General features: G+C 52.6%; 9 protein-coding genes across 9 annotated transcripts; 6 read left to right on the forward strand and 3 right to left on the reverse strand.

Annotated features, from left to right (window-relative positions):
• Window positions 1-225: 225 nt before the first annotated feature.
• On the forward strand, window positions 226-1,596 carry ATEG_02258 (MFS transporter; the record flags this gene model as incomplete). The annotated part of the gene is made up of 1 exon (XM_001211436.1): window positions 226-1,596. One exon carries the CDS (start codon window positions 226-228, stop codon window positions 1,594-1,596), a length of 1,371 nt encoding a protein of 456 aa, XP_001211436.1.
• A 2,733-nt stretch (window positions 1,597-4,329) lies between these two features.
• Window positions 4,330-5,144, forward strand: ATEG_02259 (uncharacterized protein; the record flags this gene model as incomplete). Its single annotated transcript, XM_001211437.1, has 3 exons — window positions 4,330-4,497; window positions 4,554-4,814; window positions 4,848-5,144. The coding sequence occupies 3 exons, from the start codon at window positions 4,330-4,332 to the stop codon at window positions 5,142-5,144; spliced, it is 726 nt and encodes a 241-aa protein (XP_001211437.1).
• A 2,181-nt stretch (window positions 5,145-7,325) lies between these two features.
• On the forward strand, window positions 7,326-8,861 carry ATEG_02260 (ankyrin repeat domain-containing protein; the record flags this gene model as incomplete). Its single annotated transcript, XM_001211438.1, has 1 exon — window positions 7,326-8,861. One exon carries the CDS (start codon window positions 7,326-7,328, stop codon window positions 8,859-8,861), a length of 1,536 nt encoding a protein of 511 aa, XP_001211438.1.
• A 1,893-nt stretch (window positions 8,862-10,754) lies between these two features.
• On the forward strand, window positions 10,755-11,565 carry rad18 (E3 ubiquitin-protein ligase RAD18; the record flags this gene model as incomplete). The annotated part of the gene is made up of 3 exons (XM_001211439.1): window positions 10,755-11,319; window positions 11,392-11,421; window positions 11,477-11,565. The coding sequence occupies 3 exons, from the start codon at window positions 10,755-10,757 to the stop codon at window positions 11,563-11,565; spliced, it is 684 nt and encodes a 227-aa protein (XP_001211439.1).
• A 566-nt stretch (window positions 11,566-12,131) lies between these two features.
• Window positions 12,132-13,827, reverse strand: ATEG_02262 (putative vacuolar sorting protein SNF7 family protein; the record flags this gene model as incomplete). The annotated part of the gene is made up of 5 exons (XM_001211440.1): window positions 12,132-12,833; window positions 12,885-13,079; window positions 13,147-13,365; window positions 13,438-13,708; window positions 13,781-13,827. 5 exons carry the CDS (start codon window positions 13,825-13,827, stop codon window positions 12,132-12,134), a joined length of 1,434 nt encoding a protein of 477 aa, XP_001211440.1.
• Window positions 13,828-14,120: 293 nt separating this feature from the next.
• ATEG_02263 (TRAPP III-specific subunit 85 family protein) lies at window positions 14,121-16,404 on the reverse strand (the record flags this gene model as incomplete). The annotated part of the gene is made up of 2 exons (XM_001211441.1): window positions 14,121-15,274; window positions 15,327-16,404. The coding sequence occupies 2 exons, from the start codon at window positions 16,402-16,404 to the stop codon at window positions 14,121-14,123; spliced, it is 2,232 nt and encodes a 743-aa protein (XP_001211441.1).
• An 801-nt stretch (window positions 16,405-17,205) lies between these two features.
• On the forward strand, window positions 17,206-18,887 carry ATEG_02264 (tRNA adenylyltransferase; the record flags this gene model as incomplete). Its single annotated transcript, XM_001211442.1, has 3 exons — window positions 17,206-17,986; window positions 18,040-18,582; window positions 18,643-18,887. The coding sequence occupies 3 exons, from the start codon at window positions 17,206-17,208 to the stop codon at window positions 18,885-18,887; spliced, it is 1,569 nt and encodes a 522-aa protein (XP_001211442.1).
• A 382-nt stretch (window positions 18,888-19,269) lies between these two features.
• Window positions 19,270-21,209, forward strand: ATEG_02265 (Tti2 family protein; the record flags this gene model as incomplete). The annotated part of the gene is made up of 4 exons (XM_001211443.1): window positions 19,270-19,428; window positions 19,495-19,657; window positions 19,710-20,143; window positions 20,196-21,209. The coding sequence occupies 4 exons, from the start codon at window positions 19,270-19,272 to the stop codon at window positions 21,207-21,209; spliced, it is 1,770 nt and encodes a 589-aa protein (XP_001211443.1).
• Window positions 21,210-21,620: 411 nt separating this feature from the next.
• ATEG_02266 (phosphatidylinositol-3,5-bisphosphate 5-phosphatase) lies at window positions 21,621-24,387 on the reverse strand (the record flags this gene model as incomplete). Its single annotated transcript, XM_001211444.1, has 2 exons — window positions 21,621-21,680; window positions 21,874-24,387. 2 exons carry the CDS (start codon window positions 24,385-24,387, stop codon window positions 21,621-21,623), a joined length of 2,574 nt encoding a protein of 857 aa, XP_001211444.1.
• Window positions 24,388-24,713: the final 326 nt, after the last annotated feature.

Here is a 24,713-nt window from a genome sequence, read left to right on the forward strand (position 1 = left end):
GACTCTGGTGTGATTGTTTGATCTCAGGGATGAGGTTGACGCGGTTCTGCCATCCCTAGTCGATCAAGTAGAACACCACAGCCGCTAGTCGGATACTTCACAGCACCGTGAATGGCTGCTTGGATCGGCACGGGGACTGCAGAGGACCCGATTCGGGTGACCTTTCGCAGTAATGATCCGTTGAATCCAAAGAACTTCCGAGCACGTACCAAATGGGCCGCAACCATGGTCATGGCGTTCTCGACCTTCACCGTCGCCTTTGCGAGCTCAGCATACAGCGGCGGACAAGCGCAGGTCATGAGCGAATTCGGCCTCTCCGAAGCCGGTGCTACGTTGGGAATGTCATTATACGTGCTAGGGTTCTCAATAGGCCCTGTGTTCTGGGCGCCACTATCGGAGATATTTGGACGGCGGCCCGTCTTTGTCGCCAGCTTCGGGGTGTTTACTATATTCAACGCTGCAGCTGCCGGGTCAAGGAATGCTACTTCGCTCCTGATCTTTCGCTTCCTGGCTGGGTCGTTCGGCTCTTCGCCGCTATCCAACGGCGGTGGCGTGATATCTGACATCTGGGACCCCCAGTTTCGCGGTTCGGTGTCCACATTCTACGCAGCAGCGCCGTCGATGGCCCCCGTTCTCGCACCGCTCATGGCGAACTTCGCCGCCCCAGAGATTGGCTGGCGGTGGATACTGGGGATCTGCAGCGGTTTGTCGGGGCTCATCTGGATCCTGGGCGCGCTCGTGCCGGAGACCTACGAGCCGATCATCCTGCAGCGCCTTGCAAAGAAGCTCACCAAGGAAACGGGAAAGGTCCACGCCAGCATCCTAGACGACGTGAGCCAAACACCTCGCGAAAGAGTGCGCAACCTGCTGAGCAAGTCGGTCCTCCGTCCGTGGCAGCTTCTCGTCTACGAACCCATTTGCCTGCTCTTCGCGATCCTCATGGCCATCGCGTACGGCACGCTGTACCTCACGTTTCCGGCCTTCCCATATGTGTACGGGGACGTACGCGGCTGGAGCCAGGGCGTGTCCGGGCTGTCGTTTCTGGGCGTCGGCGTTGGCCAGTTCATCGGCCTGCTGTACTACGTCTGGGACAACCGGCGATATAATCGCGTAGCCAAGAACTCACCCCACGGTCATGCGCCGCCCGAGGCCCGATTACCACCCTGTCTGGTGGCAACGATTGCGCTGCCTGGCGGGCTCATCTGGTTCGCGTGGACGAACGGCCCCAGTATCCATTGGATAGTGTCGATTATTGCGACGGTGCCGTTTGGGTTTGGGCTGATTATTCTGTTTCTCGTGACGATCAACTATCTGCTGGATGTGTACACCATCTACGGCGCGTCTGCGGTGGCTGCGAATACGATACTGAGGTCGCTTTTGGGGTTTGCGTTCCCGCTGTTCACTCGCAAGATGTACGAGGACCTGGGAATCCACTGGGCGTCGATGGTCCCGGCATTTCTGACCCTGGCGTGTCTGCCGTTTCCGCTCATTTTCTACAAGTACGGCGAGGCTATTAGGATGCGATGCAAATACGCGGCCCATAGTGCTAGAATGGCTGCTCGTATGAGAGGCTCAGAAGAGGATGGAGTGCCGTGACCCAATGTTTTCCTTATTTAATCGATGCTATACTGCTGGGCTTTTGGTTACATGCGATGGCACCGGGCGTTCATAATGCTTTGTGCACATCATATGACATATACATATTTTGAAACATCACATCTAGCTGATAGGGTTGCCGGTTACAAATAGGAGATAACGAGGACGCTTATCGTTCTAGGCCCTGCAGCGAATCCAGTGCTGTGTATACGCAATGTCCGCTGCAACTCGATTATGAAAGTATCCCTAGCCCAGGCAATCTATATCCCCGCGTTGTTTATTCCTCCGAGAACCAGGCAGACGAGTAGATACAATGCAATCGGCATCTAGAACGCCGTGAGAGGAACGTATAACCGTAGTATGGGTGGCTATGGCCTTTTTTGGTGTCGAAGTGGACTGACAAACAGGCCACGCTCACGTAAGTTCCCCTTTCACAAAGCGGGTTACAGGAAATTTTAGACCACAGACCATATGCGCTACGACTGCAGGTGGTATACACAAGTCGCTAGATCCTGGTTGGTCAGCTGTACCAGCACATCGAAGAGAGAAGGACAGCGGCTTGGGACTGCCGTAGCCTGTCAACATCCACTGATCCTAATATCCATTGAGAAAATGGTGATGCTGTGGTTACTATTATTGGTAGGCAGCACCATGAATTACCCCACGTCTATAATCTCACCATATCCTTTGCCCTCGAGGAATACCTAGCTATTGCCCCTCAAATCGGGCATTTCCTTGGGGCTGGCTGAGTCGGCAGTCACTCTTGAAATTCTTCAACGCAATTGCACCGGCTAAGGTCACGGCTCGACGCTTTAGAGAATCGCACACGAAGAAAGTTATCAGAACACACAAGTGATGACTATTCAGTCCGGCGTCCTTGATCACAGCACCGTCCTGCTCTACCTGCTAGAGCGTTCCCGCGTAGTTGAAGGTGATCTCCAGTAGGTGCGTCCCGGCGCTGTATGTCTCCTGCATGGTGTTGCGGTATGTCGACGTACCGCGTTTCCATTCGTGCATCTCCATCGCTCATCGAGCTTGCCTCGCGATACGCACAGTCGTTGCGAGACTATCGGACAGGCCTATTTGTGCGACCACAGGCCGGAGAGTGACGAACCAGCTGACCGCCCGGGTGACCTGTATCGAGGGAGCATGTCTTGCGGCCATGGGCTTCATTGAAGTTGCTGGGGACGGCGCGTTGGAGAAAGATCTGGACAAATGGGAGGAGGACGGATGAATGGGAGGAGGACGGATGCATGGAGGAACTCAATCGATCCAATGTCCGGAGCTTGTTGATGATTTGCTCCTCCAGGCGGACTATACGGGATCCAGGGAAGTGCATCTTCACTTCAGCACTCGGGAAAGACGGCTGATTCGCTTGCACATGGCATGTATAGACACAGCGAGCCCGCAATAGTTGATATAGAATCCATGCCTTAATGGAAAGGAAAGCAAACATGCATTATCCAATCAAGCTTCACGCCTTCGGTTATTCTGTAACATGGCCGCCGTTGCGGACGGAGGTCTGACTGTGGCTGTGTATTTAACGAGATCAATATGTCGTACAAACTTCGGTATGCAACTATAGAAGGCGAACGTAGCCGACGAAGCCCGGCGGGCTATGCGGACGTGTTCGAAGTGGCCCAATAGAGACCGGAATACGGCCAGCTAGTACGCAGTCCAGAACATAGTAGGCCGGCCAAGAGCAAACACAAAACACGGGAGTACATCCAACGGTACGTCAGCGCCGCCATGTGGCTACGAATTCCCGCATGGGAACCTATCTCTCAAAACGTAGATCCTGTCGCCCTGCAGGGTGGGTCATTGTCTGCACGGTTATGAATGGAGCGAACATTGCCTATAGGCTTTACGGCGGAGTACGGACATAATCATTAAGGCCGAAAGAAAGCTGAAGATTGATTGAATGGGGATGATATTATACTTCGTCAAGTGGTCTAGAATGAAATCAGGTACTTCTATTTCCAGACTTTGTTCAACTATGATTGCTGCCACCAGGCAGCCATTTTCTTCTGCTTATGATGTGTTGAATATCGTGGGTAATCCTCTTAACGCGCATTCATATTGTATAGTGTGTGGCTATCCTCAGGGGAAGCAGCCCTTGCTCCGTTTACTCAGTTAAGATGAGCTGCAAGGGTTGCTTGTGACCTAACACTCCGTGTATTAGTCGAGATGGTCGACGACTGGCGGAGGGGTTAGCAGAGCACGTCTAGAAGGCCTCGCACGAATGCGCGTGGACCTTGCTTGTATAGGACACCTTATTATTCACGCCTCACCTCTTTCATTCCCACGACTCCCATGTCGAGCCGCGTAATCAACAGAACCAAGATGCATATCTACGAGTCCTTGAAACAAAGGGGCTTCGTATTTGACTCGTAGAGTCAGGGAAGACGGCTTGGGGAAATGTAAGAAGGCTTTCAGCCAGGGTTCGTCTGACTGCAGCTGTGCCACGGACTCATACGCTACTTCTTCCAGTGGAAGAGGGATATCTCAATCCTGGCTGTAGAGGTTATCAGCTGGTCATGCTGGAAAGGATTGGGATACCACCTAGAGACCGTAGTAGACGAGGCGGCTAGGCCAGCAGAGCAGATAACCTTGGTAGTCAAAGCAGGATATGTGGAATGAGGGAGACCAATAACTCGTTTCCGGGCACATTCCAAACTAGTCGCGCCATGAGCAAGGTGTAAGGCCTATATTATTGCGTTGAAGGGTATATAAATGGCAGTGTCGACTCAAAGAGGTCCACAGAATCTCGAAGAGAAGCTACCACTCGAGCAATATACCCACTGTACAAGATTCCCAGCATACCCAGATCACCTCACCTACTTGGACGTATTCTATTCTACAATGGAACCCATCAATCGTGCTGTGCTCTCGCAGAAAGCGGTAGGCCTGTTGATCTACTCAAGACGATTATAAGCCTTACTTACTGGCGAATTTAGGGTGTCCACATCCAAACGCATGAGGTCGTCAACTTTACCTCGGTCGTGCTTGACCCAGGTGATACAAACAGCGTTCTCATTTTCTATCGTGACTTGTCGACGAAGCAACTTCGAGTCTCCTTGAACAAGGAACAGAAGACAGTCAAAGTCGACGGTGAACATATATCCGTAAAGAGCGAAAATTACAACTTCGCCATATCAGCGGTTGCATATGGATCAGAAGTACACTTCACTCTATCAACCGCCCATGCGCTCTTTAGGGTATTAAAAGGCTAACTGCTTGGGTATTTATAGATCCGCATCTACTATGTGGACGATGAGGGTCACATCCGTGAACTGATGGGCAAGTGCACTGATTCCAATCGCAAGGATGTTGACAATTGGAAATGGTCTGCCTCTTCTGGTTTCAACGGCAAGAAATATAAGACCCTGGCCAACGCCCGTATCTCCGCTTTTTGTAACAAGAGCGATGACACCCTCAACGTGGTGTATGTGAACACAGAGGGGAAGTTTATCAGAGCATACTCTCGTCCTAGCACGGCCTATGTGGCAGATGGCAATTGGATACAGGAAGAGGTCAAGGAAGCTTAAAGGAACTTCCACAACGCGATGGGGTAGTCCCGGCCTGTTAGGCGGGAAATTTCTCCGGTGTGGCGAGTCTATATGAGATTTCTAATCTCATGAATAGTTTGATCATAGTCTATGCTTTCACGGTTCTTTGTCAAAATTCGTTCCCCTTGTCCAGTAATGCGTACGATAGGCACCAACTAAGATAGTACGTATTCGTCGCAATATACTAGACGATGCTTACCACTGTTTCAAAGGAAACCGAAGAAGAGTTTCAGTTGCTGCTCTGGATCTGCAAGCCACTGTACTAGTATGCCGGCAATGGTCCTTTTGAATGCTAACAACCTAAGTTGGGATGTCCAGGGACTGGGGGGCAATAGTCCAGGCTCGTTGGGCGAAATACGCACATATATCACGGGATTGTGGGTGCCAGAGGAAGTGATAGGATAATGTTCAGACGCTACAACTCCGGCCAGAACTGCTTGATGCGCACCATATCAAAGTTGAATGATATGCCTAGCAAATACCCGTACTCCGTACATGACGTAGCCCGACCTGCCCTGGGGAAACCAGAGAAAACAGGGTGCCTGGTGTGCTAGGATAACGGCTGCATAACAACGAACCCACGTCTGCCAATAATACCCATGGGCTTGTCTTGATGCAGAGTCGGAAAGCGCCGGTGCACCGACGCCCACGCCGTCTGCACTTAGCGCCGGAACTAGTCGCACGCAAAGCCACCGACGTCCAATTCGCACTCTCGTTCAGCTCTATCCGCCCCGCCGGACACGGCGGACAGAGCCTCTGACATCAGCCATTCATGTCGATGGTAATCTACTGTACCGTGGTTTCGGCTATCGCTTCCGTTCGTGGCGCCACGCATGCTGGGATCGATGCGAGGGTACACGCGGGGGTGGATTCGATGCGAGCGAGACCGTGCACTCTGGCTTACCCCGTAGTTAACTAGCTAGTGAGTGCCTGGTCGTGTGCGTCAGGATCTCTGGAGCAGCCGGGACGAGACGGAGCATTAGGCAACCATGTGATTCTCGGCTGAGAGAATCGGGAAAGTTTTCCGTGTTCGCACATCGATACGACCTTACACGGCGTAGGGGGATGTCTCGCACACGGCTGGACCTGTCGAGCGAGATGGATGCCATGCCATCCATGAAGGTCGGAGTACAGGCTTGCGAACCCAGTCTTCAGACTCTCCTCTATGGACAGCAATCAGTATCTTCGCCCCACCTCCCCTTTCAAGACACCATTCCCTGTCTAATCAGAAGCAAACAGAGTATCTGTGATTGGAGACTATGGCTATAGGATCATCCCGCGACATTTAGTCGGCTCGGTGGCGTTCCGCTACGCCCGGCATCCAAGTCAATCCCACAACCGCTGCAGGCATCCTGCTAACAAGCCAAGGAACGGGCTAACGGACCCCAGACAAGAGGCGTTTACGGGGGGGTCTGGTAGCCAATAAACGGGTGCAGCATCCCTATACCAAGGCGTCCTTGCCAGCCTTCATCCTGAACAGGCTCCCTGCACCCTGTTCTGTGCGGCATGTCCTCGGCATCCTTGCCTCGAGTATTCAGGGGCGGTTAAACAAAGGGAAAGTTAATCTTATCTCGTCGTCCAGTGTGCCTGGTGGCGTTTTACGGCATTTTCTTCATTGGTCTCTGGCGTGGACGGTGGTTTCTTCTTCATCACCTCCGCCAAGTATCAAGATGAGATCGATATGGGGCCATCGCAACGACCACCCTGTGCGGATCTCGATCGCACATACATTTCCACCGCTTTAAGCCACGTCACGAACGTGCAGCGCATATCAGCGCGGGATATGACGTTCTGGTGCGGCCAGACGGGTTTGACAACCGGAATTGATAAGACGATTGACCCTCAACGCGCATCAACGCGCATCTCTCCCCGCATTTCACGAGGCAGACGGGACCGGAATTGGTTGAGCTCGGGGTAAAACTGGGGCCTGCACGAGAAATATCGCATCGCCGTGTCGACCCACCTGCCAAGGATCCATCGCAGATGCCCCTACGTCTGCTCCACCGCCGCGAGATGCACCCCTCCCACTCATCCCATGCTGCGCTTCTATAAAGGCTCGCATGAGCCCATGTTCTCCCCCCTCCTGTAGCACCCATCCACAGCCCGTGACATGAGCGTAGTCAGAGCATCAACCCATGCGGACTTCGACGACATCCTGAAATGTCACTCCTCGCGCTTCCTTCCGAGGTGATCCTCGACATAGCAGACACCGTCCCTCCTCTCCGCGACATCAGCGCCCTTAGTCGCTCCAACCGCCACCTGCATCGACTTTTAACCCCGTATCTCTACCAGCAAGCCCTCACGCGAAACGACGGCGAGATCTTCATTGCCTCCCTCGAGCGGGACTCGTACGGCCTGGCCCAGCGCCTCATCCGCGAGGCATCCCGCCTGCAGTTCTCCTGGACTGCGTTTAGAGCCCGCTGGAAAAAGTATGAGAACTATAAAGCCCTGCGGGCTCTCGAAGCAAGAGAGCAAAATTACGACATTAATCAGGACGGTCCCTTCAATGGATACGAGCTCCTCTCGACCGCCATTGACTTTCGCGACAGGACCTGTGTCGAAGTCTTGCTGGATTGGAAAGGGGAGGAGCTCGCCTCTAATGCCATGGCCAAGGGGCACGATTATGTCCTGAGGGCGGCGGGTTGCGGATACGTTGAGATCCTGCAGCTTCTCATCAACCGCGGCTTTCCCCTGGACTGTATTGTGCATACCTGGACCCCGTTGTTTGCGGCGGTCTATAACGGCCGAGTTCCCGCAGTCAAGCTGCTCTTGGAAGCTGGCGCCTCCGTTCACCAGAAGGATAAGAAAATGGACTGGACGCCGCTGGCGTGGGCGCTCGACCCCGGCGCCATGAACCGCGACAAACAGTGCTACTGCTGCCGCTTCAACTACTTCTACCGCCCCGATGGACAGGAAGAAATGGTCGACCTCTTGCTGAAGCATGGAAGCGATGCGAACTTCCGCGACCGAGAGGGCACGACCCTGCTGCAGCTAGCCAACAATACATACTCGGGGACGGTGGTGAAGCCGCTTCTCGAGGCGGGCGCTGACCTATCCGCTCAGGACGAGGAGGTCCGCCACACGGTGTTTTTGCGCGCGTGTTCGGACAAGGACCAAGGTCTGGTGGCCTACCTGCTGGACAGGTATCGCCATGACATTCTCTCCGTCCAGTCGCATCACTGGAAGGGACGTCCGTACGGAGTGTATTCTCCGGGACTCATGCACGGAGTAGTCTCCGGTGACTATGATCTGGTCAAGACGATGCTGGAGTGGAGAGCGGATCCGAACTTCGTCGACGAGACGGGAGATACGCCCCTCATCCACGCTCTGCGATCGAATACCGCTGATGTGGCGCGCATTGCTCGAGTGCTTCTCAGTTACGACGCAGATCCGAATGCGGTCAACAACGACTCCGAGACGCCCCTGCAACTTGCCATGGCGAACAAGAACCACGTCGTTGTGGACGCCCTGCTCGACAGCGGCGTAGATCTGACGTCCTGCAACGATACTCTGGCCATGACGAAGATATTGCAGGTGGCGCTCACCACTGGCCGTTCGGACATTGCCCAGCTACTCCTCACGCGAAGTATGCTTCCGGAGACTCCTGTCGCGATACTCGACGATCCTTGCACGACGTTCTGGCCGGAAAATCCGACTATGTATGGTCTCGGCCGAGACCGACAGATTGCTACTTGAGCAGGCGGAGACCTGAGACAAGAGCACAAGAATTTCCACGCGAGGTCGCCAACCTGGCATCAAAACCCACTCGCGCCCTGTCTGGCTTGGGAAGACGATAAAGAATTTCAGATCCGCCCCTGGCTGGTTCCAGGACGCAACCCGACTGAAGACGTGCTGGCATACGCTTGCTGGACGTACATGATAACGATACAACGAACGCATCGAATCAATATAGACAAGGGATAGCAGTCACAATACAACACTCTACTCAGTATGAAAGATATGTAGATACTGTCTAACCTGATTCTTGGAGAGCAATCTCTCACACCTCCTCTATTGGGTCTCCATATACGCTGACCTCGTGCCTTCACTACCACCTTACGTCCTCCAGAGGACTACACCTAACCAACAATCCAACTCATTGCCTCTTATTAATCTTCATCCCTCCCACTCGCTAGGACAATAATCACCGATGTACTCCTCGAAGTCTCTATCTCCCCAATATTCAAAAGAAGATGACAAAGAAGGCTCTGAACAATAAGAAAAAGAACGGCTCTCCACAATGGGGGTTTTTGCCTGTTCATATATAGCTCCCAGTCGAGCAATATCCTGGCAGCTAAAATAGATGCCAACAAGCTTTTCACTTGGTCCTTCCGTATGATAGACACGTCCTGTGGACGAAATCTGTGTCGTGGCCGGCGAATATTGGAGTTGGCGTCGGCGTTGCTGCCACACATCCCATCGGGGTTGAATATCAAAATCCTCGACCTTATCAGGTATAACAGGGCGAAGCCAAGTCTGCTGTCTGAATTCGGCGAAAGAAACGGCCTATTCAAAGCACGCGAGACATCGCCATAACTAAAGCCAGATTGAGACGACCCTGCGGTCAATGCGGACGGAAACGCTGCATCGCTATACGACTTTTGATGTTGACGATGGAGTCCTGATTCGCACATGTTACAGTGGTGAAGACACCCACCGAGCCATCTATTCACAGTATATCAACAGCTATCCCTGATTGTCTCTACCTGGACGATGCAGACTTTTTGCAACTGATCTACCCGGTGTGCTGATACAGTTCCCCGAGTTGGCTGCATGCACGTCTTCAGATGCTGCACAAAAACAGCGCAAAGCGTCGGTGCGCATGTTCAAAGAGGAAGAGGAAGTGTGTCTGCTTTACCATGACGAAGATGCTAGACTGGATTATCAAACATACCAAGAGGCGTGTGTGGTGTCGTTTGCACTCGTTGAAGATGAGCAGGCCCAGGTGAATGGGGAGCTTCTCATGGTCTACCTCGACAACTGTGGCAATGTGAGACGGCACTGCCGCGTACCTGCCATCGAAGCAGCCTCGTGTGTAGGGGTATGGCGGGAGTGTACTGTAAATTTGAAGGTCTTTGGGAGTATGCGGAAGTTGGGTCTGCATATCTGCCTGGCGGTACTCGTCGGCCTCCATATCAGAAGCTAGATAACTAACACAGCCTACGCTAATATAGGCAAGAATATAACCAACGAAATGGGTAAACAATATTGTAGTTTACTTGTATCCGTCCGACATATCTGCAGGCCATCGCGGATATATATCGAGCATACACTGACGCAATCGAAGTCCGTCACCCACCATGCTCTGGCCATAAAGACCTTCAAAAGCCATCATATACACGGAATACTCGACATATTAAAAGGGTCACTCTCCAAGTCCACCGACAGCGCAGCAATGTTTCCCAAAAGAGTAATCTTGTTCAGGAGCGCGTAGGCGGTGTGGCGCGGCAAAATGCAGATCGCCATCGCGTCCAGCAAAAGAGATCCGAGCAAGATCTCTCAATCTCACCTTCCCCCCTCTCCCCTTTCTTGCCTTTCTTACTCCCACCTCACTCACTCCAGGGGCGGAATCTCTTCAATCCGCTTCCAATGGAGCCCTCGTTCGACCTCCCAGATTCCACCGACTGGCTCGACACGCCGCTGTCGCTCCTCACGCCTCTAGAATCCGCGCTCCGCTGCCAGGTCTGCAAGGACTTCTTCGACAACCCCGTGATCACCTCGTGCAGCCATACGTTCTGCTCCCTGTGCATCCGACGGTGTCTGAGCTCGGAAGGAAAATGTCCCGCGTGCAGGAGTTCCGACCAGGAACTGAAATTGCGGCGGAACTGGGCGGTGCAGGAGCTCGTCGACGCGTTCCAGAACGCGAGACCGAGTGTTCTGAAGCTGGCAAAAACTGCTGCGGAGGAGGAGCGAGGTGGTGACAAGCCGGCGTCGAAGAAGCGGAAGGTCGAGGATGGTCCCGGTGAATCTACCGTCCTGTCGGAGGGAAGACAGACTCGCTCGCGAAGTAAAGGTGTCGCGCGCACGCCTTCGGAGACTACTGCCGTTGAGGTCATCGAGGACAGTCAAGATGACGAGTATATACCTGGTACGCTTCTCTACAGTGTAACTGGTGGAACGATGGAATCAAATCTGACTGAAGAGCAGACGACGGGTTAGTCGCGTGTCCGATATGTAAACGGAGGATGAAAAACGAAGCCGTCTTTCTACATCTGGACACCTGTAGCGGAACTCCTCCCAAGCCAGCCAATTTTGGGTAAGATGCCATCTCACGCTCGCTTCCATCCGAAAAATCTAATATATTCCTCTAGATCTTTGCAGCCTATGCAACAGCAACCCGCCAAACCCCGAGAGCGACTCCCGACGATCAACTACTCTATCCTTAAAGATTCAGTCCTGAGGAAGAAAATGACCGAGCTGGGTATACCAAGCTGGGGTCCCCGCATCCTACTTCAAAGACGTCATACCGAATGGATGAACTTATGGAATGCCAACTGCGACTCGAAAACACCCAAGTCCAAGAGAGAACTGCTGCAAGAACTCAGTGTCTGGGAGCGAACTCAGGGAGGCAGCGCAGTTCCTTCTGCTGAATCCTCGAATAGCGTTATGCGAAAAGACTTTGACGCATCCGCATGGTCAGCGAACCATGATAACGATTTCAAGAAACTGATCGCCAATGCACGTAAACGGAGCGATGCATTAGTCCGCACGACAATACCTCAGGCATCTGCAGGTACGTCACAAGATGCTCTACAGCCTGAAGAACCACGCGAAGCAGTAGACGAAGTCCAGCCGAATGGAGTCTCCACGATAGACCTGACAGCGGTAGAAGCTGTCCAAACCGAAGTCGACAGAGCCCAACGACCCAGTAATAGTTAGGACATTGCGTCCCTGTGATTGAATATGCCGCTCGGCATTCCACTGCTTGAGCCCCGGGCAACGGTTCGAATTATAGTGCTGCTGCTCTCACTGTGCTGTGGTCCCGGGCTCTTCCTCTACCGACATCCGTGACAGCTTCCCAATGCTGTCCTGTAAGGCAGCATCTACGTCCTGGTCCGACACAGCTGTGCGCGCAGCCTCGTTCGCCTTTTGTTCGAGACTGTCCAGCTCGGCCAGCTTCTTGCGCGTCTCTTCTGCTTCGGCTTCCTCCTGGGCGCGTCGCTCGTTGGATTCCAGCTCCTCGAGCTCATCGTCAATCTCAGTCTCATCAATCTGAGGACCAGCCTCATTCATGATGTTTCCGATCTCGTCCACCTTGGACATCTCGTCTCGCAATTCATCTACCACGTCCTCAACCCTGGCCGCACCGCCAACCTGGGCGTTGAGTCCACGAAGAGCACCAGTGCTTGCCTCCATGACTTGCACGAACTCAACCTGATCAGCCGCTTGTTCAATCTTCACATAGACTTGCTCGAGTTGTGCCAAGGTGTCCAGCCTCTGCTGGAGATTGTGCTCTGCGAGCTTCTTCGAGCGGACTGCTGAGAGCGCCGAGATTCGGTTCTTGTTATGTAGCGCAAGCTTCGCCGTCGCATTCAGCTCTGCAATCTTCTTCTCCAAACTGTCCACTTGTTTCTCCATCGTGGACATAAGGGTTTTAATCGAGGCGATGGTGCTATCTTGCTGGGTGATCTCTTTGGGAGCGTCATTTGAGGGCCTAAATTTAACGGTCTGTCCTGTAATTAGCGCTAGTACATACAACCCAACGACGCATATACATACCTTGCCATCGTACGCGATGGCGCCGCTCTCGCGAGAGAGATATAGCAATAGCACATCGAAATCGGCGTCGGACAGCTCACTCTGCCCGCCAAATATCGCGGCAAATGCATTCACAAAGCTTTCTTTCGAGTAGATAAGATCCGTCCTGGATGGCTTCTGTCCCATAACTTGTTTCACAATTCGGTCCGCAGCTTCCTGCAACACATTAGCGAATCAATCCACCAGAGCATTCAGGCGTATGCAACGATAGAACCCAGCGTACCATAAGGTTGCCCACCAACACCAGCTCCTGGGCCTGCAACGCATGCGTATCCAGCCCAAACCCAACCGCCCCCTTCAACTGTTTCATGCCCCAGCTCATCACATTCCAAGGACTCAGAGCACTCGGGTCAATCAAGTTCCACTGCGGCTTCCGCAGACAACCCGGCGTAGTCCGAAATACCTGCACGGGCACCATACTCCGATTGCGAACCGCCTCGTCCTATATTTCCGCAACCGATCCGATCAGCAACCAGACACACCAAGAGAAACACAATGCGAGGCGAAAACCTACAAAAACAGCCCCGAGCGCCACAGGCCGACCCCACTCTGCCGTCTCAAGATCGCGCAGTAATGACTGGTCGACGCGCAGGATAAGGTGGTCGGTTTTCCGGTGGTGAGGGTCTGAGGAGGACTTGACGTTGGACCCGCCATGGGGGGCGATGTGGCCGGCGCGCGCGGCTTTTGTGAGTGCCTGCTCCCATGCTGCGACGTTGACGGCGTACCCGTCTGGATTCGTTTTGCGGTGGATGGCGAAGTCGGAGTAGAGGGATGGGAGGCGGTTCCTGCAGTGGGTTTTGTTAATCTCGGCGTGCTAGCTTGAAGATATACCAGTGGGTATAGACGAAGGGGCGTACTTTCGGAACGCTTCGAGAGAGAGGATGAAGTTGAGGAGGTCGTTCATGATGAGTCACCGTTGAGGCGGTCCTCTTTCGAGCCTGTCAGCGGACTGTATTCTGTCTATGATTGAAAAGGAACCGGTCGTAACGGGTGTCAACAATGAAGATCGTCGGTGGTTGCTGAGCACCGCCGCTATCGATAAGAAGCATCACGTGAGAGATAGACATCCTCGGCCCTCTCGAGCTACAGTTCAGATACACTACGAGAACCAAATGAATGTGCTATACAGCAGAAATGAATTCCATCGAGTCTATTAGATATGATATGATCCGATACGCCTGAGGGACGTTGCGCTACCTAAGCTCGTTCAAAATCGTCATTCGCGGGATTGTTATCATCCCCTATCACTTGGCCAGGATTGAGACCTCCCGAGTCCAAGGGATTAGCGATAAGGGACCGGCGGTTCTTGCGCTTGTCCAGTTGTTCGCTTGTCTCCTCTGTGCCAAGGGCACTGGCTGTGATGGTTTCATTGCTCGTGTCCAACCCTCGAGCTCCAAGGTATTCCACTTTCACCGCATGGCGTAGGTTGTCAATGAACGTCTGCATCTCGGGCATCGTGAAAACGCCGTCATGATCGAGAACATCGGCATAGAGGCGCTCAGCCTCCTCCAGACTTGACGAGGCCAGCGCGGGCTGTCCAAGTCGCAGCCAAAGGTCAGCTGCGAGGACGGCCCACATCCCAGCTTTGCGGCGACGAGCGCCCCATCGAACACCGGATATCGGATTTCGAGATGCGTAACAAGCAGAAATCCGCTCACTGAACAGTCCCTGGCCAATTGGCCCGACTAGTCCGAGGTCCATGGCCCGCATGGCCCACCGCGTCGCACTCTCAATAGCTGATCCTCCACGTGATTTGAGTAGCTCCAAGGCGAGTGTCAAACATCGGAGACCATTGGGACCATCGGAGCATCGCGTAAGATAGGAGTAACAAGCAGTCTCGATCATCTGATCCACACCTTCGAGTTTCGTTTTTGCCGGCATGGCAAGTGGGTTCAGCAACATGCTGACGGCGCACATTTCATGAGCCCCCGCATGATACCTCCACGCTTTGTCATTCGCATAGTCCGATCGTAGAAGCTCGTACGTAGACGCTGACAACTTCCAGTCACGTAGCATAAAGGCAAAATCGGCCATCTTGCGCAGGACGGCTTCCGGGGAGTCTGGTTTGTAGAAGCCATGATTGCCGTCATAGTTGCCACTAACACCACCCCCTGATCCCAGACTTGACCGAGAACTAGAGCCAAAACCGGCCCACCGGCGGGACATGGACATAAACCGGCCACTGATACCGCGCCTCCGCGATGCAACTTGGTCATTCCAGATCGCCACGCGGTTTTCCATGTACGGTACGACTGACTGGGCGACTAGCTCGCGTATGAATGCCTTGATAGCCATAACATCGGACTCGAATAGGTAAGGTAGGCTGTCGGTATCAAGATCAACCAGTGTATCTGATTAGAGTTAGAGGAGTAACAAATAAGGACCTCAGTGACTAGACCATACCTGTAGTACTTGATAACCGTTCAGCTGGAGAAAGCCATTCGGACTCCGGCATTCGGACACTATCGTCGTCCGTGACCACACACTGGTTACTGCGTAGTCGGAGAAGGTGACAATGTAATCCAAAATGGCGCTTCATCTGGTCATAAAGCTTCGTTGATTCGGTAATATCATCCTGATCCTCATCGTGAACAAGAACATAATACCGGAGATATTCGGGGTGAATCCATTCCGGGAGGCGTCTATCGCCACTGCTGGTATCAGCATAGAGCTGCCGAAGAGTTTCAAGAGGGGTTGTGTTGCGAGAGCTGATCGCGATGACACTGGCAACCGGATGACGGAAAGTCTCATGGGGCGTCGCAGACGCTATAGAGAGAAGTTGCCGGAGGTAATCCTTATATAACGGGGAGCTGGTTGGCGTATTCAAGAGATCATTGGGACGGAACGAGCCGCTCAGCGGGTCATTATCCGAGTTCAGCTGTTTTTCCAGCACGTCCTCCACCTGTGCCAGAGGGGAGGCCCGCGCTGCGTTGGAGTCGTACAAGCCCGCGGTGCTACCCCCTAAATCCACAAACCGCACCCCGAAGTCCTCCCACGGACGACTCGATCCCACACTATCCCGGATCACAATCTTCCCCGGCACATTTTCCCCGAACGGTCGTATCAATTCCCAAAACCCGCCCTTGAAACCTTTTTGGCGCACGAGATCATCGGTATCCACGGATGCATAAACCCCCACTACCGGGGAGAATGATCGAACAATCAGTGAGCGTATATCCTCCGCAGCATCCAGCCGTCCTTCAATCGGGGAACCCAGTGACGATCGGGCCAATTGTGGTGTCGACGATCGTACGGATCGTGCCTGGGGGGATGCGGATCTGATGGGAAGTTCCGCGGTGGTGGCGGAGAGAGGAGGGGTCGATGAGGACCCGACGGTGGAATCCACCAGTTCCGAATCTATAGACGGAGATGCCGAGTTGCGGCGCTCATCTGGGTATCTCGTCTTGGATGCGACACGCGGAACGCCGGGCGAGAAGGACGGCGGAGGTCTGACCGGAGTGGCATCTCCGGGCGATGTCATGGACACCACGTAGCTTCCGATGCTGGACTAACTGGGGTAGAAAGGACTATTGGGCCCATGGACTGGAGGGAATGAATAGAAAGAGAAGACAAGAGAGCGAGAGAGTGTGGCGGCGGAGCAAGTATGGAACGACAATGGAGAGAGAAGGGAGAAGGTGATTGAAGTTCGAGGATGTTGTTCGGATGACGGAGGCCAACTCAGTCGCCGCGGCAGAACGGCCGAGCGGGACGTGAGGGAGAACTTAGTCGCTGCTGCTCGGAGATTATTCTAGACTGGCTGTTCATAAATCTCCGGATATATGCCATTGAAGAGAAGTATCCGACTTCTGCAACTGTTCTGTTCGAATTGTGTTCCCGTCAAGAGTCTTCATATGGTGGTGTTGGGGCCGATTGTGTACCTCATCTTGAAGGCGGTGAAGGAGTGACAGGCGATGACTCCAAAGAAGTCTCTCCTCTCAGTGTCCGATATATTCTCTCCGCTTACACTCTCTTGGACAGTGAGTCACTCTTGGAATGGCTGTAGTCAATGTTCATTTCACAATCCCTTCGCTTCTTCTCTGAGACACCTTCCTTCCGCACAGTCTTCCGAGCTCTCCATGTGTCTGCCGCACCAAGGACCCTCTCAAGAAGCTCCCCACTGACTTCCAGCACCCCACCCTCGCTGCAATTCTCTCGTCCTCGATTTGTCCACTTTCGCTATCTCATGAGCTATAGAGAGCCTCCAGATTCTTCTCCAGAGCGAGCGAGCAAGAGAAGGCGCCTTTCGGTCTCCCACTCGCCCCACGACACCGCATCAACCACCATGACTATCCACCTCACCCCAATCGAAAACACCTTGAGGAGCCTTCTCTTGGACGTCGCTGAATATATCCGGGAGCAAGAACTCGCCGCGGGACGGAAAGATGCAGAGATCCAACCCCTTGTCTTGCGCTTCACTGGTGGTTGGGTGCGCGACAAGCTGCTGGGAGTAGACAGCCAGGATATCGATGTCGCCATTAATACTATGACGGGCTATCAGTTCGGGATGCGACTCAAGGAGTATCTGGACCAACCGGAGAATCTCGAGAAATACCGCACCAACCATGCCAATGGCGAGATGCGCGAGGCGATCGTCAGTCTCCACAAAATCGAAGCAAATCCGGAGAAGTCTAAGCACCTCGAAACAGTGACCACGAAAATTTTCGGTCTTGATATCGACTTAGTCAACTTGCGGAAGGAAACCTATACGGATGATAGTCGGAATCCTCAGATGGAGTTTGGTACCGCCGAGGAGGACGCAATGCGCCGGGATGCAACCATCAATGCATTGTTCTACAATCTGAATGAATCCAAGGTCGAGGACCTGACAGGCAGGGGATTTGAAGACATGAGACATCGCATCATCCGAACCCCACTAGAGCCCTATCAAACGTTCAAGGACGACCCGTTGCGTGTTCTTCGGTTGATCCGTTTCGCGAGCCGATTGGGTTACCGCATCGACGAGGAAACAGAGAGGGCGATGCAGAACAGCGACATCAGTGTGGCGCTCAAACTCAAGATCAGCCGGGAACGTGTTGGAACCGAGTTGGAGAAGATGCTCCGAGGTTGTCCACTCCCGATTCCTACCTGTTGCTGGTGGATTTACTGACATGAACAGGACCTGACCCACGGGGTGCGCTTCATTTTATTGACCGTCTCGGCCTGTACCCGACTATCTTTACGAACTATCAGGACGATGTGCGTTGCGACACGGCTTCCTGGTCTCTTGCTTATAATGCAATGGAGCGGCTGCTTCGCGATGACGCTGAAGCTACTACACTTTGCCGTACGCAATTAATTCGTGACAAATCTGAGACCTACCACGCTTGGATTATCACTGCTCTGGCACCCTGGTCAAATGTTCCCACGCGCGTTATGGAGGGACCAAAAGCAAAGCCTCTACCCCCACGGGCCGCCGAAGTTGCCCGGGATAGTCTGCGTTCTGACAACAAAACAGTCACGCTCCTAGCCGATGCGGCCAAAAGCTGGGAAAAGATTATTGATGTGAAGTCTTCCCTACTGAAAGGGGCCATGGGCGGTACTGCAGCGGAAGTTCGACAACAGATTGGGCTGTATCTCCGCGCATGGAAGAAGGACTGGAGGCTCTGCATGGTCTTATCAGCATTGCAGGAGGTCATGCAGGGCGGAGAATTCTCCGAAGGTACGTTTACATGCAACTTTATGGAATGATTAGCCCGAGGACTGACTCTTTGATTATTAGTGGTTGATGGATATAACAAATTCCTCTCTTATATCGTTGAGAATGATTTGCAGGATGTCTGCACAATGAAGCCTATTGTCAACGGAAGCGAGATCATGAAGGGTCTAGGTGCCCGCAATGGTCCGTGGATGAGTAAAGCCATGGAGGAGGTGATTGAATGGCAGCTGCTCCATCCGGACGTCACTGATAAACAAAAGGCGCTGGACCATCTCGCGCAGATGAAAGGAGAATTCGGGCTTTCCTGACGATTGAACTGTACATAAAAGCACTAATGCGCGGAATGACCACATATGCATCCACAACCTTTTAGTTTGTAGCATCTCTGCAGCCTTGATGTCGAAATATATAGAGTATATAAGAATGTCGTCAGTCCAAGTTGACATGAATTGGCAGGCTCAATGTACTCGGCACAATATAAGAACAGGCCTCGTACATACACACTAGGTATCGTGCAAGTACGGGAGATGGAAGAGACCACTTGCACAACTATGCTGACTAACATCCAGAGACATCACTGTTACTTTCGCTCTATTTTGGCTTTGGAGGTCAATACGTCACAGAGCTCGGCTGTCTTGATTTTTACTCGGCTCAGACGGAGTAATTGACATCGAGCATTGATTTTATGCAATGGAAGGCCTCCGTAAAGCCGCACAGGATGTGCTTCAACATCGTGATCCGACTTCGGTTTCCATCGCCGACTCAGAGCTGAGCACCATCCCAGTCCCTGGTGGACTGGATGCATTATGGGAGAATATATCTCCCCAAGAAAATGCCAGTAACATGATGGTATGTATGGACTTATAACACGGTCACTGCTGTACATCCCTAGACTCTGCGGCTAACATTAAATAGACCTGTGAAAACTTGCTTGTCACACGGGATTTCTTGAAGCTCCGTGGGCCCAAGAGACTGTCTGACAGCGAGAAAGATGCTGTAAACCATATCTATGAATGGGCGGCTAGCATAGCCCTGCCTTCGCCAGCATTTGCCACAACATTAGGTGATATTTCGGAAGGTAAGCATTGCGTGTATCCCGCCATCCATGAAAGATGCTGACATTCTCACAGAAAGAAGACAGCTTATGCGTGATGAGCAGCTTGGATCTGATCTCGCTTTGTCGGTCATTTCATTGCTGGCAGGATTGGTCCCTATCCAGGATGCAGACAACGCATCCCATGTTATCCTCGCGCTTGCAAGCTTCACATCAGGGGATGATCCGTGGACGACACCGCAGAGCCACTCATCCGCAATTGAACTGCTATCAACATTACAACCAGATCCTCCATTCTGGACGAGTATCGAAAAGATACTAAAGGAGACCATCCGCCCCGTCTTTGCAAAGACCAGAAACCCGGCAATCACAGCAGCGGGACGCAAGAACTTCCATCCCGTTCCACTCGCTCGCTTTGATACCAGCATCCTGGACCCGGAATCAAAACCATGGAAAGTCTCTGATGTATATGCCACAACAGCCCTCTCCTGGATTGCAAGACAGTACCGGGTATGCCTTTCCTTACACCCAGCGGATCAAATCGAAGTCACTAATATCACAGCCCGTGGACAAAACTCACCTCGAAGCACATGTACCCCTTCTCGTGCCCCCAATTCTGGCACTAATAGACGACGACAGCACCGCGTTCAAGATCCGCGGCTGCAGGGTACTTACCGATCTACTGTCCCCAATCAAAGAAAGCAAGTCCGACATTCTGCAACGCACCAACCTCTCCTCCGTCTTCGAAGACGCCATCAGACCCTGTCTACTCTCCCTTCCCACCATCACCCCAGAAGACGAAGCAATCAGTCTGCTAGGCGCCGCATATCCAGCTCTCCTCTCCCTTCTCAAACTCAATTTCGTGAACTCTTCTCAGAAAGCTTTACCGTCTACCCACGGACCGAAGGAAATCTACGTGTCCAGCCTCACAAAAACGCTCCGCGATAACCTAATCTCCTCCTTCCACCATATCAGCTCAACAAGCACAACATCTTCATCCCCCATAGCCTCATTCCCGTATCCCCGCCTGTCAACCCTGCTCCTGGACCATGTGACGACTGTCATCTTCGAGCTCGGCATCCATACCACGAAGTACCTGCAGGATATTCTTCCGCTCATACACACGACACTGTCCAATCCGTTTGGTCCCGCGTACCCACCTCTCCTGTTTGCTTCCATGGCCGTGACCAGAGCCGTGATACTCAATGCGCATCCGCGTCTGTGGCGGTGGCGGGGGGAGATAATTGGTGCCCTGTGCTCGTGTTTCCTCCATGCTGTGGATGAAGAACAGGAAATTTCCCACCGGGAGGAGCGGGGAGCGCTGTCCGAGTCGGACGAGAATGCTCGTCGCGCAATGGTCCGACTCAAGAACGAGCTGAAGGGGGCAATTTATCTGCTCAAGTTGGCTCTCGAGAATCCTCTCCAGGCTGAGGGGGATTTGGGGCAGCTCGAGGCGAAAGATAATATTGCGAAGGAGATAGAAGAGCTGGTTGCGGCAGATGACACGTTAAGGGAACTTCTTATGAGTGATGTGGATAAGAGCAATAGTGAATTCTTTGGATTGGATAGGGATTAATGAGAAATCACTCCTGTACGAAACGCGATGTACTCATAGTTCTCGTGATATGTCACACCTATTGGAAATGTACACTAAATGAGGGTATCGTTCGCGGCATAAACATCATACACGTACCGCTAAATTCAACCTACACCTCAGCCCGCTGCTTGAAAAGACTCTTCCCTCTCAACCACTGCCTGTACCGCTTATACCGCTTCATCTCGTAGTCCTCTGCCACTACAGTGAGGCCGGCGTCGGAGACGTTCAAGAACTCCGCATAGTCAGCCAGATTCTCCTCCGCGTTGTTTTCTAGTACTGTATCCTCAATGTTGCATTTGTTGGCATATTCCAGCAAGTCGAGGTTGGATTCATGCTCGCGGAGAGAGGTTGCCGTCAGCTCGTCCTCGGAGGTTATCACGAGTGGGACCTTCAGAGGATGGTTGATGTACCGTTCATACTCTTCAGCCTCAGCTGTCGTGACGGATGGATCTAGTGAGTCCTTCACTAGCTGTCCTAGTGTCCATTGCGCAATCTGGGCCTTGCTGGGGGTTGATGGTTCTCCTGGGGATTGCATTGACTGGAAGGACATAAGAGGGGCAGAAAGCCCAAACGTCGATTCCTTCATGATCCCATGTGGGTGATGTTTATCTCTCATATCTTTGTCTATCCGCGGTCGACTCACAGTGACTGTTGAATTAATCTCGGGTTCTTGGATCTTGACAGTGCGCTGTGGAGGCCGGTCTCTATGCACATGCTCATGGGGGTTTCGCGGAACGAATGGGCTCGGATTATATTGTTGGCCGGGTGCTTGTCGGACTGAAGGGTAGCGGCCAGTTGAGTTCATCTTATAAGAGAATGACTTAGACAAGGTTGAGAGAAACAGTGGCCGGTAGTACTCGAACCAGTAGTCGTCATAGCGAGAAAGAGGCTCCTTGGGGACACGGGTAGGAGGAGGGAGTTCTTTCTTATTCAGATTGTCAGGCGTGTACCAGCGGATGTAATTGGGGCGTTTCATTTGCGACCATGACCTCGGGTTTGCATGATGTAGGTAATAATCAGTCGAAAGGTCCCACAGCATGGGCTGGCCCTGCGCAAAAATGTAATTCCCCAGGAACAAATTGTACGCTTCTTGACGCTGGGCATCGAGAAACGAATTGTTATAATATCTCTTGAAGCTTTCCACCATATCTCGGGAATGGCTACTCCACTGGTTAATCTTGCGGTACGTCGCCATGGTGTTCACGAGATGTGACCCGCCGTATTGGATTGCAATAGTGTCACCGTGGTCATGCCACAGGTCAGTGAACAGGTTGACGGCATCTGTGTCGTATTCCACCGTTGTCCCGTCGATAATGCCAAGGGCATGAAGCTGGTACCCAAGTGCTCGCTTGCCAATGACGAACTGCGCCGCGTTGGTGCGATCGAGACAGTCGATACAATTAGTCCTCGCAATACCATTCTGGAGCTGCAGACCAGACTCAGCATCGCGCCCGTTCTTGAAGAATCCGGTCTTCGGGATGATCTCTCCAGCGATCTGTTCAAGTGTGCCGATGACATCCTGGTCACGGCTTTTGGCAGCACGGCTCATATCCCAAGGCTTGTAGATGAGCTTCTTGTCCTCCGGTAGGAATTGGTTGAGATAATTGATGGCATTGGTATATTCCTTCAGAAGCTTAGACTCTCGCGGTGTCCTCTCCCTTGCTTTGACCAGATTGAGAACGTATATCGGAGCCCCATATCGCTCAAATAAGTTGTCGAAGTGTAGGGCTGCTGCGGAATAGAACGGGTCTACCAGGTTCAATTGTATATCCGGCTTGGGAGAAACTCCTGAGTTCTCCTGCGTCCAGTAAAGGGGGATGCTCCCACGATGTTGCACATATGATGTGTATAGGGGATTGGAGTACAGATCCGGGCCAGCCGCATGGAAAGATGTAGTTGCCATCTCCGACACAATCTGTTCTGTCTCGACATCGTTGGCGACATATCCCAGGTCATTGGCGCCTCTCTTCAGGAAACGGGCACCAGCAAAGAACCGGGAGCGTCGCGCAATAATCGTGATGTACACAAAACGACCATATATAGGCATCTTTGCTTGCTCCACATATCCGTGAATTATGGGCAGACACCATTCCCACGGCTTCTTCAACGTCGCAATGGCGGGCCCAAGTAAGTGATTGTTCCAAATGAACATAGTATTGTAGTCCTGGTCAAGTGGTCTTGGAAGACCATCTTGGTGCGCTTTGCGCTCACGCGAGACATTATGTTGGAGAGTGCGAGTGATGTCATAAGAATAGCTGAAGTAGAACGAGCGTGTCAAGTCCAAATTGTTCAAGATAGCGATGTACCGGGCCTCCTCGGGGTTCTTCTCCTGCTTGAGACGCGAAGTACTCGCAGTTGTCAAAGAGATAAGTTCTGTTCCATCGATTTGGTAGACGTAATGACCACCAAGCATTGCGACTTGGCTGCGTTTCGTCACGAGCAACATGTAGTATGCGCCGGTGAGCCGAATGAACCCGAGCAAAGCCCAAGCACTGCACCGGAGCTTCAGTCCACCGGAGCTCTTATTGCCATCATCTATGGTATCTAGTAACTGATTCATCTCTCTTTTGTTGTACACGATGTCATCGTCGGCGACACTCAAATCTTCCGTGTCCGATGTTCGGTCAATTTTTAAGATTCTGAACCGCGTCTCGGATATGTTTATGCCAACGATGTAGAACCGGGTTGCCGTTTCGTACACGGAAAACTTGTGCATGCGATTTATGTTTTCCTCACTGGTGTCGAAAAACGTTGAGCGTCGCTTCTGCGCCGAGGTTGGAGTTGACTCTCGCTCGAACGATGTCGCGATCTGAGGTTCTTCGCCTTCCTCTTCTCCTCCGCTCACGCTAGCCGATCTCGCGACAGGTGGGTTATAAGGAATCGGAGCGAACGGGGACAGGACTCGTGAAGGAGGTATAGGAGTGGTGTCATCTTGTGAAGGTTTTCGGAACCCTGCGCCTGCGTCTACTTCCGGCTGTGTGATACTGGAGTTCGAAGTGAACGGTGTTTCTCTCCCATCGGGCTGAAGGTCACTCGAGATTATTGATGTATCCTCGGCGACTGATGGGGCTCTGGAAGACGGGTCGTTGAGTGAAGTAGCTCCTCTTTCCAGGTCGGCCGAATCGCGCGGGCGCGCCATTTCCTCAAGGCTCTCCATGACTTAAAAAGACAAGTAGTATGCAGAAGATGATGGTTTGTGGTAGGATCTGCCAGCAGAACCTATTTGACCACTATTCAAAGTGATCATGGTTGGGCTGAGGTGAGAAGCCCAGATAAGAAAGATTGAGTTGGTCGATAGTGTTATCTGGGGGGAGCTGTTGCTGCCTTACCTCTCACACATGACCAGACCGGATCCTCAGGCAGCAATGGGTCCTATGACGTAACCTATCGAAGCGGTATGCTCAAAGGAAATAGCTTCACCTTTGCTGAAAACAGCAGTCATTGTGCACTTCAGAGCTATCTGAGTTGGAAATGACACTCGAC

This window comes from Aspergillus terreus, genomic scaffold (genome assembly GCF_000149615.1).
Source record: "Aspergillus terreus NIH2624 scaffold_3 genomic scaffold, whole genome shotgun sequence".
Classification (NCBI taxonomy): Eukaryota; Fungi; Ascomycota; class Eurotiomycetes; order Eurotiales; family Aspergillaceae; genus Aspergillus; species Aspergillus terreus.